At 44.3% G+C, this 12520-nt stretch overlaps 1 protein-coding gene across 3 annotated transcripts in view; it reads right to left on the bottom strand.

The window, feature by feature from the left end:
• anks1b (ankyrin repeat and sterile alpha motif domain containing 1B) overlaps positions 1-11601 on the bottom strand; it is an 85288-nt gene extending 73687 nt beyond the window's left edge. The window contains exon 1 of one of the 3 annotated variants that reach the window (XM_058078413.2): positions 10969-11601. In XM_058078413.2, coding sequence (XP_057934396.2) covers positions 10969-11099 — 131 coding nt within the window. In that variant the 5' untranslated portion in view covers positions 11100-11601. The remainder of the gene's footprint in view (positions 1-10968) is intronic. The other 2 variants (XM_058078409.2, XM_058078408.2) reach the window with 2 other exon arrangements.
• Positions 11602-12520: the final 919 nt, after the last annotated feature.

The raw sequence follows: 12520 nt of genomic DNA, 5'->3' as shown, positions 1-12520 counted from the left end.
TATGGCGTGAAAGGCCTCCATGGCTCGCCACATGTAAACAACACCGGCTACAGCAACACCGGCTACAGCAACACCGGCTACAGCAACACCGGCTACAGCGGCACCGGCGCTACCATAGCACGCTAGCGTAGCATTATTTCACACAACCAAAACAAAAAGGGAGAGGGGCGGGGGTGTCAGGCATGTCTGCAAGTGGCATGCGTCACCATGGAAACCGACTGTCCTGGGGTGAATTAGCGACAAATGCTAGCGCAGCAGCTTTTTCCCGAAGATGTTTGTTGATGTCGGAGAAGGAAGCTCATGGCTCCCATCCCGCCAACACGCGTCACGTGTGCGGGATGCTCGCCAAAAGACTGGCGTCGTGTTGCGCCCGTTAATCAAACCGTTTGGCGTCCCGGGGCTTCGCTAAATCTCAGCTAGAGGAAACCGGCAAACATTAGCATTTTTAGCCTACATTTTTTGACTAAACATATAAATGCTTAGCACAATTATGCTAGGTGTTAACATACCGATGTTAGCATGTTGGCAAACATGAGCATTTTTAGACTAAACATAAACGCTTAGCGCTATTATGCTAGGTGTTAACATGCCGATGTTAGCAAACATGAGCATTTTTATAAACACTTAGCACTATTATGCTAGGTGTTAACATGCTGATCTTAGCATGTTGGCAAACATGAGCATTTTTAGCCTACATTTTTAGACTAAACATATAAACACTTAGCGCTATTATGCTTGGTGTTAACATGCCGATGTTAGCAAACATGAGCATTTTTATAAACACTTAGCACTATTATGCTAGGTGTTAACATGCCGATCTTAGCATGTTGGCAAACATGAGCATTTTTAGCCTACATTTTTAGACTAAACATATAAATGCTTAGCGCTATTATGCTAGGTGTTAACATACCAATGTTAGCATGTTGGCAAACATGAGCATTTTTACAAACACTTAGCACTATTATGCTACGTGTTAACATGCCGATGTTAGAATGTTGGCAAACATGAGCATTTTCAGCCTTCATTTTTAGACTAAACATATAATTGCTTAGCACTACTATGCTAGGTGTTAACATGCCGATGTTAGAAAACATGGGCATTTTTATAAACACTTAGCACTATTATGCTAGGTGTTAACATACCGATGTTAGCATGTTGGCAAACATGAGCAGTTTTAGCCTACATTTTTTACTAAACATATAAATGCTTAGCACTATTATGCTAGGTGTTAACATGCCAATGTTAGCATGTTAGCAAACATGAGCATTTTTATAAACACTTAGCATTCGTTCCGGATCAAAAAAGTGGATTGCCGATTTTTAATGAAATGTAAACATCACTTAGCATTAGCATAAAAAACAATCGGAAGACAAGCACGCAACATTAGATGCAGCTTTGCCGCTTCCTGATGTGCTTCTGCACCAAATCCCGTCAAGAAGTTCGATGTTCTGTCATACGAGATGAAAGTTTACAATGATGTTGCCTTTGCCGCCTAATGATTTTGAAAGATTCCCAAAAGAAAGATGGACGTTAGAATCCCATCAGGATATTCTCATCTTCTAACTATTCATTTTGTGAGTTTTGTACAGCGAGTATTCCGGAGTTTCCGGAGTATTCCCAGCCAACATCAGCAGATGAAAATCAACTGCGTCCTGTGGGGTGTTTCCCCCCTTGCCGCCTTGTCACACATCCTCGCTGGTGTCGTTCCCACCCGCCTGTCTAAGTGACGGCCCTGGAGCGCTCCGTGCTTCCTTGCTCGCTAGCTGCCCGCTCCGATTAACGGCGGAGCAACTCTGAGGAAAAAAAGGGGTGGACGTCGGGAGAAGCGGCAGCACACAAACGTCTCCCACGCAGGCGAGGAAGGCTCATCATGAAAGATGCAGGAACGTATGGATGCTGCTGACCCGCTTCGTATGGAGCGCCGGAATGCCGCATTTATGGCAATCGGGTTTAAATCCGGCGTAATTCAATCCTGGCTCAATAAACAGCAGCGTCTGTGCGAGGAGGAATTGCGCCAGCGGGACCAAATGTCAAGTCAGCGTGAGGCTGCGGACTAACAGAACGATGCGAGTGCGCGAAGGCCCAACAGCTTGGCTCGCTGCCACGTGACGCGCGCTTCTCCGCTGCTGGAGCGTATGGCGGCTTCACGGCGGCAGAAGGTGAAATACAGGAAGTAGCTGGGCTGCTTGACACGGAAAGGGCCGCGGACGTTACGTTACGCTAAGTGTTTATATGTTTAGTCTAAAAAATGTAGGCTAAAAATGCTCATGTTTGCCAACATGCTAACATCGGCATGTTAACACCTAGCATAATAGCGCTAACTGTTTATATGTTTAGTCTAAAAATGTAGGCTAAAAATGCTCATGTTTTTGCTAACATGCTGACATCGGCATCTTAACACCTAGCATAATAGCGCTAACTGTTTATATGTTTAGTCTAAAAATGTAGGCTAAAAATGCTCATGTTTTTGCTAACATTGACATGTTAACACCTAGCATAATAGCACTAAGTGTTTATATGTTTAGTTTAAAAATGTAGGCTAAAAATGCTCATGTTTGCCAACATGCTAACATCAGCATGTTAACACCTAGCATAATAGCGCTAAGTGTTTATATGTTTAGTCTAAAAATGCTAATGTTTGCTAACATGCTGACATCGGCATGTTAACACCTAGCATAATAGCGCAACCTGTTTATATGTTTAGTCTAAAAATGTAGGCTAAAAATGCTCATGTTTGCCAACATGCTAACATCGGCATGTTAACACCTAGCATAATAGTGCTAAGTGTTTATAAAAACGCTCATGTTTGCTAACATGCTAACATCGGCATGTTAACACCTAGCATAATAGCGCAAAGTGTTTATGAAAATGCTCATGTTTTTGCCAACATTGACATGTTAACACCTAGCATTATAGCGCTAAGTGTTTATATGTTTAGGCTAAAAATGTAGGCTAAAAATGCTCATGTTTGCCAACATGCTAACATCGGCATGTTAATACCTAGCATAATAGCGCAAAGTGTTTATAAAAATGCTCATGTTTGCTAACATGGGCATGTTAACACCTAGCATAATAGCGCTAAGTGTTTATAAAAATGCTCATGTTTGCTAACATGCTAACATGAGCACGTTAACACCTAGCATAATAGCGCTAAGCATTTATATGTTTAGTCTAAAAATGTAGGCTATAAATGCTCATGTTTGCTAACATGCTAACATCGGCATGTTTACACCTAGCATAATAGCGCAAAGTGTTTATAAAAATGCTCATGTTTTTGCTAACATTGACATGTTAACACCTAGCATTATAGCGCTAAGTGTTTATAAAATGCTCATGTTTGCTAACATGCTAACATGAGCACGTTAACACCTAGCATAATAGCGCTAAGCATTTATATGTTTAGTCTAAAAATGTAGGCTATAAATGCTCATGTTTGCCAACATGCTAACATCGGCATGTTAACACCTAGCATAATAGTGCTAAGTGTTTATAAAAATGCTCATGTTTGCTAACATGCCAACATCGGCATGTTAATAACTGGGCTGCTTGACACAGCAAGGGCCACTGACGCAAACGTAGCATAGAATACGTCAACAAGGAGATTCGGAAGACTCGTCGATGGGCGTCATGTTTCTTGATAACGTCACACTGCCTCCCGCTGGCCTGGAATGCACATTACATTACATTACGTTACATTACATTACTGTCCATTTAAGTGGATGCAAATTCAAACATTTTTTGATTAAAGGTGCCTGTATTAAAAAAAATCATCGCTGTCAGCGGCAGCCACGCTAAAACAATATCAGCAAACGTACTTTTGCTAGAAGAATATCAGCAAACTGCAGCTTTGCTCACACACAAGCTACCATAGGCTAACGCTTGCAGGTTAAACTGGAGACGTCCAAACCCCTCGGTGGCGTTATCAGTAGCAGGCAGATGCTGGAGGGCCTCGGATGACAGAGTGACATGGAAAGCGTGGAGGAGGAGGAGGAGGAGTAGGAGGAGGAGTGTGACAGAGCAGCGAGCCGAGGCAGGAGGAGGAGGAGGAGGAGGATTTGAATTTCTCCAGCCTGCAGCACAGAACTAATCTGATAAAGATGCTGTTTTTCCCCCAGATGGTTTTAAAATATTAACAAACAACAAAAACACACCAGCCTACTTTCTATGAAACAGCAACAGGAAGCTACAATTTGCAAAATACATCGAAAAACGCCATTTCGTTCACGTTGGGCCGCCAATGGCGACTTATACATAGCAACGTGTCCATAAGCTAGAGGCGGGCTAAGTCCCTCGTCAACGCGACAGTCCCAGTCCGTGTCGGCCAATGTTAAAATAAAAACAGCAAAAAAAAAAATGCTGCTATGCTAACAATGCTAATTTTACCATGCTAACACATGCCACACAGCTACAAAATGCGCATACGCTACAGTTAGCATGCTAACAATAGCCATGCTAGTTTATGTATAGCAAAATTTATATACAAGGTGATTCAAAGTGCTTTACAGAAAATAAAATGCTAACGTTAGCATGTCAACACCTAGCCTAATAGCACTAAGCGTTTATATGTTTAATCTAATCTAAAAATGTAGGCTAAATGCTCATGTTTGCCAAAATGCTAACATCGGCATGTTAACACCTAGCATAATATTGCTAAGTGTTTATATGTTTAGTCTAAAAATGTAGGCTAAAAATGCTCATGTTTGCCAACATGCTAACATCGGCATGTTAACACCTAGCATAATAGCACTAAGTGTTTACAAAAATGCTCATGTTTGCTAACATCGGCATGTTAACACCTAGCATAGTAGTGCTAAGTGTTTATAAAAATGCTCATGTTTGCTAACATGGGCATGTTAACAATAGCGCTAAGTGTTTATAAAAATGCTCATGTTTGCCAACATGCTAACATCGGCATGTTAACACCTAGCATAATAGCGCTAAGTGTTTATAAAAATGCTCATGTTTGCCAACATGCTAACATTGGCATGTTAACACCTAGCATAATAGTGCTACGTGTTTATAAAAATGCTCATGTTTGCCAACATGCTAACATTGGCATGTTAACACCTAGCATAATAGCGCTAAGTGTTTATAAAAATGCTCATGTTTGCCAACATGCTAACATTGGCATGTTAACACAGTGTTTATATATTTAGTCTAAAAATGTAGGCTAAAAATACTCATGTTTGCCAACATGCTAACACCTAGCATAATAGTGCTAAGTCTTTAAGCACGCTAAGGTTAGCATGCTAAGAATGCTAAGCGCTCCAAGTAGGGCGTGGAGGTGACGACAAGGCTTTAAACTTCTGCGCTGACACAAAACAAAAGAACCACAGGGATTACACGGATAAATGTGCCGAGTCATCGCCTGGAGGTAAGAGAACAGAGGCCCCTAAAAAAAAAACAAAAACACAAGAGCTGCTCGCCAACATCACAGTCAACAAACAAACTGCTCATTAGAGAGGTCGTGACCCCCGGTAACACGGGCCGCACAAGACGCCGCCCGTTGTGGACCGCAGCCAGAAGAACAGAAGCGCTAAATTGAGTCATTTCAATCCTGGCAGGCTAACAGCGTTTTATTAACGGCAACAAATGAGCTGGGAAACGTCCTCCAAAGACTTCCAGAGGACTTTACCATCTCTGATGTTCTGTAGTCGGGTCTGGATCTGTGTCCGTGTGGCCAGTGTGCTCTTCAAAAGTCTGTTTTAGAAGCTTTTGGTGAAATCTGAACGAGTAAACACAGCAGACATCATCAGGTCTCAAACATGATGCTGCACATTTCGACACCGCTGATGGCGGAGCCAACATTGACCCAAGTCCAAATGTCTCCGCCCCCTCAGGGACGGACGACGAGACGGACTCGTACGCCGGCGGTGACTCGGCTGGGATGCCGCCAGGGTGGGTGATGGGAGTCAAGGTGATGCCGTAAATCACAGTAACCCCCTCGTGGATTGCGCTTCATTGGTTCCAGACCCGACCGTGACTCGCCACGTTCCGTGAAATGGCATTCCTTATTTAGAAGTCAAATATTTCCGGAATGAGCCCAACCTTCTAAATACGGTTTTTAACATGATTGGAACCCCCCTAGACATGGAAGAGCCCCTATAAGGACCTTAAACACCCAAAACGAAAAAATCCAATCAATCAATCGAGAGAAAGCCCATTCATGCATCTTCAGGCGAGTAGGGCGTCGCCATGACGACATGACCATCACCGTGACTGGCGTTGACAAACACCAGACTTCACGCAACGCTGTTGTCAATAAAGTTTTTTATGGAAAGTAAATAGCGTGGAGAAGGTAGTAGATGAATGAAAGAGCTGCCGGGCAGAAGATCCGTAACGCACCTGTTATCGGGAAGGTAATTGCCACCCCTCCCGCAAACCCCCCGCCCCGCCCCCAACCCTCCTGGCTAGATAAAGAATTCCTAAACAATAGCCCAGTCAAGGCAGGCGAGGAGTAGAAAAGGCAGAAGGTAGGACGATGGAAGGACGTACGTGGGTGTGCAAGTGTAGAAGCTGAAGCCTGTGGGGGGCCCCGGGGGTGGGTGGTGGGGGGGGGCCTGCCTGAAGAATGCTTACTCAGGAGCACCAGTGTCTCCCCGTTGAGTCAGGCAACAAAGAGGCTAAAGTCTTTCAAGACAAAAACATCCAACAGATGGACCAGCATGTGAACATTTGTACAGATTTGTACAGAAAGTACAAATCAGACGGGTATGAAGTGTAAGAAAACAAATGCTGTGATTTCATATTTCTGAGAAATATGAGCCTGCTAACAATAACAAATAAAACATCGAACACCTGAGTTGGATCTGTCCAGCAGCCCGTTTAGGCAGCAACACCTGAAGCTTCAGGCTAACCTTGTTCCGTTGTTGATGACAAATACGAGTATACAGTACATGTTCCAGATCAGACACCTCGTTTTCATAACAGTACAGTACATAACAGTACAGCATCAACAGAAATAAAATCAGTCTGACGGGTCTGAAGCTTTGAGCTAACCTTGTTCCAGCATTTAACCAAACTAAGTATGTCCGAAATAGTGATTGTTGATGACAAATACGAGTATACTAGATGAAAACATCTGATTCAAATAAAAAGTACATGAGTATTTGCAGCATAGGCGGGTATCAGTACTAAGGAACGCAGGTTTTTCCACCATTAAAATCAATATGACGGGTCTGAAACATTGAGCTAACCTCGGTTGATCATCAAACCAAACTAAGTAAGTCCAGCCTAGTGACTATTGTACTATCTGTACTATTTGTACTAAGGAAAGCAGGTTTTACCACCATTAAAATCAATATGACGGGTCTGAAGCTTTAAGCTAACCTTGTTCCATCATTTAACCAAACTAAGTATGTCCGAAATAGTGATTGTTGATGACAAATACGAGTATACCAGATGAAAATATCTGATTTACATAAAAGTAAATGAGTATCTGTAGCATAGTAGACAGGTATCAGTACAAAGGAAAGCAGTTTTTTCCACCATTAAAATCAATATGACGGGTCTGAAGCATTGAGCAAACCTCGGTTGATCATCTAACAAAACTAAGTATCTCCAAAATAGTGATCGTTGATGATAAATACGAGTATACCAGATGAAAACATCGGATTTAAATCAAAGTACATGAGTATTAGCAGCATAGACGGGTATCAGTACTAAGGAAAGCAGTTTTTTTCCCAATAAAATCAGCATGAATGGGTCTAAAACTTCGAGAAATGAGTACACAGTACAGCTACAAGATGAAAAGAGCAGATTTTAATCTGTCCCGCAGCCCGTTGAGGCAGCAAAGAAGTTGAATTACACCCTCCAGCGACGCCCGAAGGCCTGAGAAGTCATAGACTACCAAACGGAAGCTACGTAAGCCAGATAATTCAATTCTTAACGACCACACTGTAAACGAACGCATCACGCCTGATTAGCATCATTTCTTTGCGGCAACAACGATGCGCGGTTTAATCTTCCATTTGTCGGGAATGTAAATCCTAACAATATTTTTTCCCTCACACACAATAACGTTAGGCTCCAGGCGGGGGTCCCATAATGGCGGCAAAGCGGGTGAAGCACGGGTGAAGATGATCTACGCTCCATTTGTCATTCAGCGGTTAAGGAGCCCATGAATATTTCATGTCTCTTTTTAAAAAAAGATTAATTCCGCTCATATTTCATCACCAGCCCAGATTGGGGAAGCACCTTTAAAAAAAAAAAAAACGCTTTGGAGTATCTTCCATCAAAACGTGGGTTTAGCTCGTAACGCAACATTAGCATCCTTGTTAGTAGCTCCTCCAATGTGTGTGTGTGTGTGTGTGGAGTGATGCTGTCAGCTCAAGGTAATTCACTTCTCGGTGGTGGGAGGGGCCGGGGGGTCGGGGGCATCAATCAAGCTCCAATGCGATGGCCGCATGCAAAATCATAAACCTTACATTTTTACAACCCAAGCTGCGGCGAGTGACAACTTCACTTGACGAGGCTCGTATGTCCGGGATCGTCTGCGTTTATTTATATTCGTCGCGTCGCGTTTCACGTAAGAAAAAAAGGCCGCCTCGTCATCACGTACGCGTGCAGCGTGCCGGGATTCCCTTCTCATCCTATGTGTAGACGCCCGGGCATCCGGTCTACAAAAGCAAAGAACCGCCAGAGTCTCTAAATCAGTCAAAAACATTATCAGCTGTGGCTGAAGGCAACCCACCCATTTTTACACAAGTTGTATTTAAAGCATCATGAGCCGCTTCCTGGTTGCGATGCTGCTGTGTGAAAGCTACGGTTTCCTTTCCACGTACTATTTATCACGCTAATCAATCAAAAACATGATCAGCTGTGGCTGTAGGCAACCCACCCGTTTTAACACAAGTTGTATTTAAAAGTATCATGAGCCGCTTAGTCTAATCAGGTTGCGATGCTGCTGTGTGAAAGCTACGGTTTCCTTTCCACTTTCTATTTATCACTCTAATCAGTCAAAAACATTATCAGCTGTGGCTGTAGGCAACCCACCCATTTTTACACAAGTTGTATTTAAAAGTATCATGAGCCGCTTCCTCAAATCAGGTTGTGATGCTGCTGTGTGAAAGCTACGGTTTCCTTTCCACTTTCTATTTATCACTCTAATCAGTCAAAAACATTATCAGCTGTGGCTGTAGGCAACCCACCCATTTTTACACAAGTTGTATTTAAAAGTATCATGAGCCGCTTCCTCAAATCAGGTTGTGATGCTGCTGTGTGAAAGCTACGGTTTCCTTTCCACTTTCTATTTATCACTCTAATCAGTCAAAAACATTAACAAAAATACAACTCCACACAAGTTGTATTTAAAGTATCATGAGCCGCTTCGTCTAATCAGGTTGATCAGGTGCTGCTATGTGACAGCTACGGTTTCCTTTTCCACTTTCTCATGCACTCCAAATCATTATTAAAGTTTGGTGACATTGATGTTGTATTTTTTTTAACATGTGTGAGAAAGGAGGATAGCATCTGCGAGAACGCCAATTAGAGCAGGCGGTACAGGAGAGCGGGCGCTGGTCTCCTCTCGGGAGTCACTTAAAGGTTGTTTGTTTGCAAAGGAGGAGGAGGAGGAGGAGGGAACTGAGAGTGAGCATCACATAAAAGAAGCGAAAAAAAAAAAAAACAAGTCGGGCTTTCCCCTGAACGCGAGAAGAGAGACTACCATCTGCGGCGTGTGATGAGTCATTCCGTTTGAGCGTGAGGAAGAGGTAATGAATGAACATCATCACGAGCGACACACACACACACACACACGACGTGTCACCCTAAACTACCTTTCTGGGTGCAACCAACAAGGCTAATGATTAGCCACCTGCAATTATTAGCATACAAACTACATCATAGTGCCTCAGTGACACATGACTTCCTGTTATTTCACACACCAAACAGGAAGTATCATCAGAAAGACGCGTACTTTACAAAGGGTTTCAACCCCAAAAGGTCAGCGGTGAGGTCAAGTACCACAGGAAATGGGAATGACCCTTCCCAACCAGCCGTGACATCATCCCGTATCCATTTTCCACGCCACAAAGCCAGCACGTCATCGCTAGCATATCATCTTCTCTGCATCCTGTCTGTGTGTGTGTGCGCGAGTTCAAGTCCCTCTTGTCAGCTTTCCCTTCAGCCAAAAGAGGAACCTCATGACTCAGGAATGCTGCCAGTGGCTCAGAGGCCTTAAGACGGGAGAAGTATGCATCGATTCCCAGTAAGCTAACGTTGCCGGTATTAGCGTCCGCCGTCCCGACACACAAAAACACGTGGGTGGCTCTCCACCCATGTGTTTGGGACCTCGGCGGATTTTTAACATCGGTTTCTTCTAGGTTCCGCGACAAATCAAGGGACTTTGGGCGATGATGGAGGTCCCGCCCCCGTTCTCGACCACCTCATGACATGAAAAGCGTACCAGCAAAAGACTTCAAAGATCCGGCAAAAAACCTACCACCTGATATTACTTGTAATATCTTGTAATATCTTGTAATACGATATTACTTGTAATATCAGGTACAACCAGGTTGTAAAAGTGTAAAAAGTAGCTAAGCAGCGTAAACTCACACTAAATGTGTAAGGGCCCATCAGGCCGGTTGGGGGCCACTGGTTTAGCCTGGGAGTGCCCCCTTGCCCCGGGGGCCTTCGGGTGCCCCGGCTTTGATCTCATAATCACCAAGCCGGCGGCAGAGGAGGAGAGGCTGCAGGGGCGGGAGGGGGGGTCAACAAATCACCCCAAACATGCTTTGGTGCTTCTCTTTGAGGTTCCAGTCCAGGTATGATCTATTGTGGTCCAAGAGGCATGAAAGAACACGACCTTCTCAGGCAAAACTACGGTATGGGACCCATCTGGGTTCCTAGGTTGGACTTCTTCTATGTGAAGACCAAAGCAACACATTAAAGCTAACTTTTTTATGTCATCATAAAATGTGACTCATGACTATGCAACCAGAACCAGAATCAGAATCAGAACCGGCTTACCTCAGCAGGTTGGGCAAAGGAATGGAACCAGAGCCCGAGCCCAGGATGCCTCTCTTGCCGCTGAGCAGCTTGTCCACCACGGCCACGTTCCCAGTGCGGGCAGCCTCCAGCAGCTCCTGCTCCTTCCCCATCCCGGACACACGACGACGGCCCAGCGATGACCACAATCTTCCATAAATCAAACCCCTTTCCCCCCGCGTTCAAGCTCGCTTCACCGTGGAAGCATCAAAGGAGTGGGGTTCCTCGCCATGCATGGTGCTGCTGCCTGCACGGATGCTGCAGAGGAGCACGTCCCACGGTGTCACGGTACTCCCCGCTCATCCAGGTGCAAGGCTCCTCCACCACCACCACCACCACCAGCAGCACCCCCTCAGGCGTGCACCGCTCGCCGGCGTCAAGCTCGAGCAGCTCCGGTGTCTCCTTGAGGTTCAAGAGAAGCGCTGCGAAGACAAAATAAAACCACAAAGTCCTTCTGCCTCCTCTCTGATCCGGTCTGGGGAATGGCAGGCTGGAGGTGGTGCCTGTTCTGCCCCCGGGAAGAGGCTCCCTAGTCCGGCTTGTGTCACACGAACCTTCCGCACTGGCCGGTGCCCCTGCGTGCAGACACGTGTCATGCTAGCCCGAAGAAGATACAGAAATGCCGGTTTTCACCTTCAAAATAAAACATACCCGGATGTTTAATGCTAGCGACATGAACGACAAATAAAACTGTTCTGCATACATTACAGCATATTTAGTCATATTCTTCTTTAAAACCACAGTACGATTTGCCAGCTTTTGCTTTAGACAGACGACACACCATAATACAGAACGATTCAGCAATACGTAAGTAAACTGTTAGCCTCTCTACTTCCTGAATAATATTTGGACACAAATGCCTTGTTTAGACTCACCTGAAGCGACCACCAAGCTTCCGGTTGACGCTATGCATCACAACACGTCAATTCAACCCTTCATTCACGTATCATCCCATTTTGACTGCATTTAGCAACAAGCTGACGTTTATTTTGAAAGCACTAGCTGTGACTTCCCGCCCTTGTCTTGACTTCATTTTTGGAGGCTGGGCGTGGAGAATGGTGGTGGTGGTGGTGATGGTGGTGATGGTCAACGTCCAGCAGCCACAGGAGACCGTGCCTTTTGTTCGATTCCTCCAAAAATTAAAAAAAAGTGAAAAACAAAACAGGAGCAGCTCGACGCTCAATGTGGGGAAGATGGTACGCGCATGCGCAGTTACACCATGCTGGCGTCAACAGGCTCCTGCGGTCGTTTAAAAAGTCCAGAGTGTTTGTTTTCAAATTTAGAATGGCATGTAAATATACATAAATAATAATAAAATATGTGATTATATAAAATTATCAAGATCACCGGTAAACTTTAAGATGCCTTTAGTCTATTTTTAACGTCTTTTCTGTGGCGTCCCGGTCAAACGAAGCATGCAATGTCATGACCATGTATGAGCACGCAGCCATTTTACCCTTAAATTATTTATCCTATTTATTTTCTTAACGGCATTTCAGCAGCTTTGACAGACAAAATGTTTTGGCGTTTGAAC

The sequence above is a fragment of the Doryrhamphus excisus genome, linkage group LG2 (genome assembly GCF_037039965.1).
Source record: "Doryrhamphus excisus strain RoL-2023G ecotype Guam linkage group LG2, RoL_Dexc_Guam_v1.1, whole genome shotgun sequence".
NCBI classification, from domain to species: domain Eukaryota; kingdom Metazoa; phylum Chordata; class Actinopteri; order Syngnathiformes; family Syngnathidae; genus Doryrhamphus; species Doryrhamphus excisus.
Note: the sequence above shows the minus strand (reverse complement) of the source record. Positions and strands in the feature narration are given on the sequence as shown.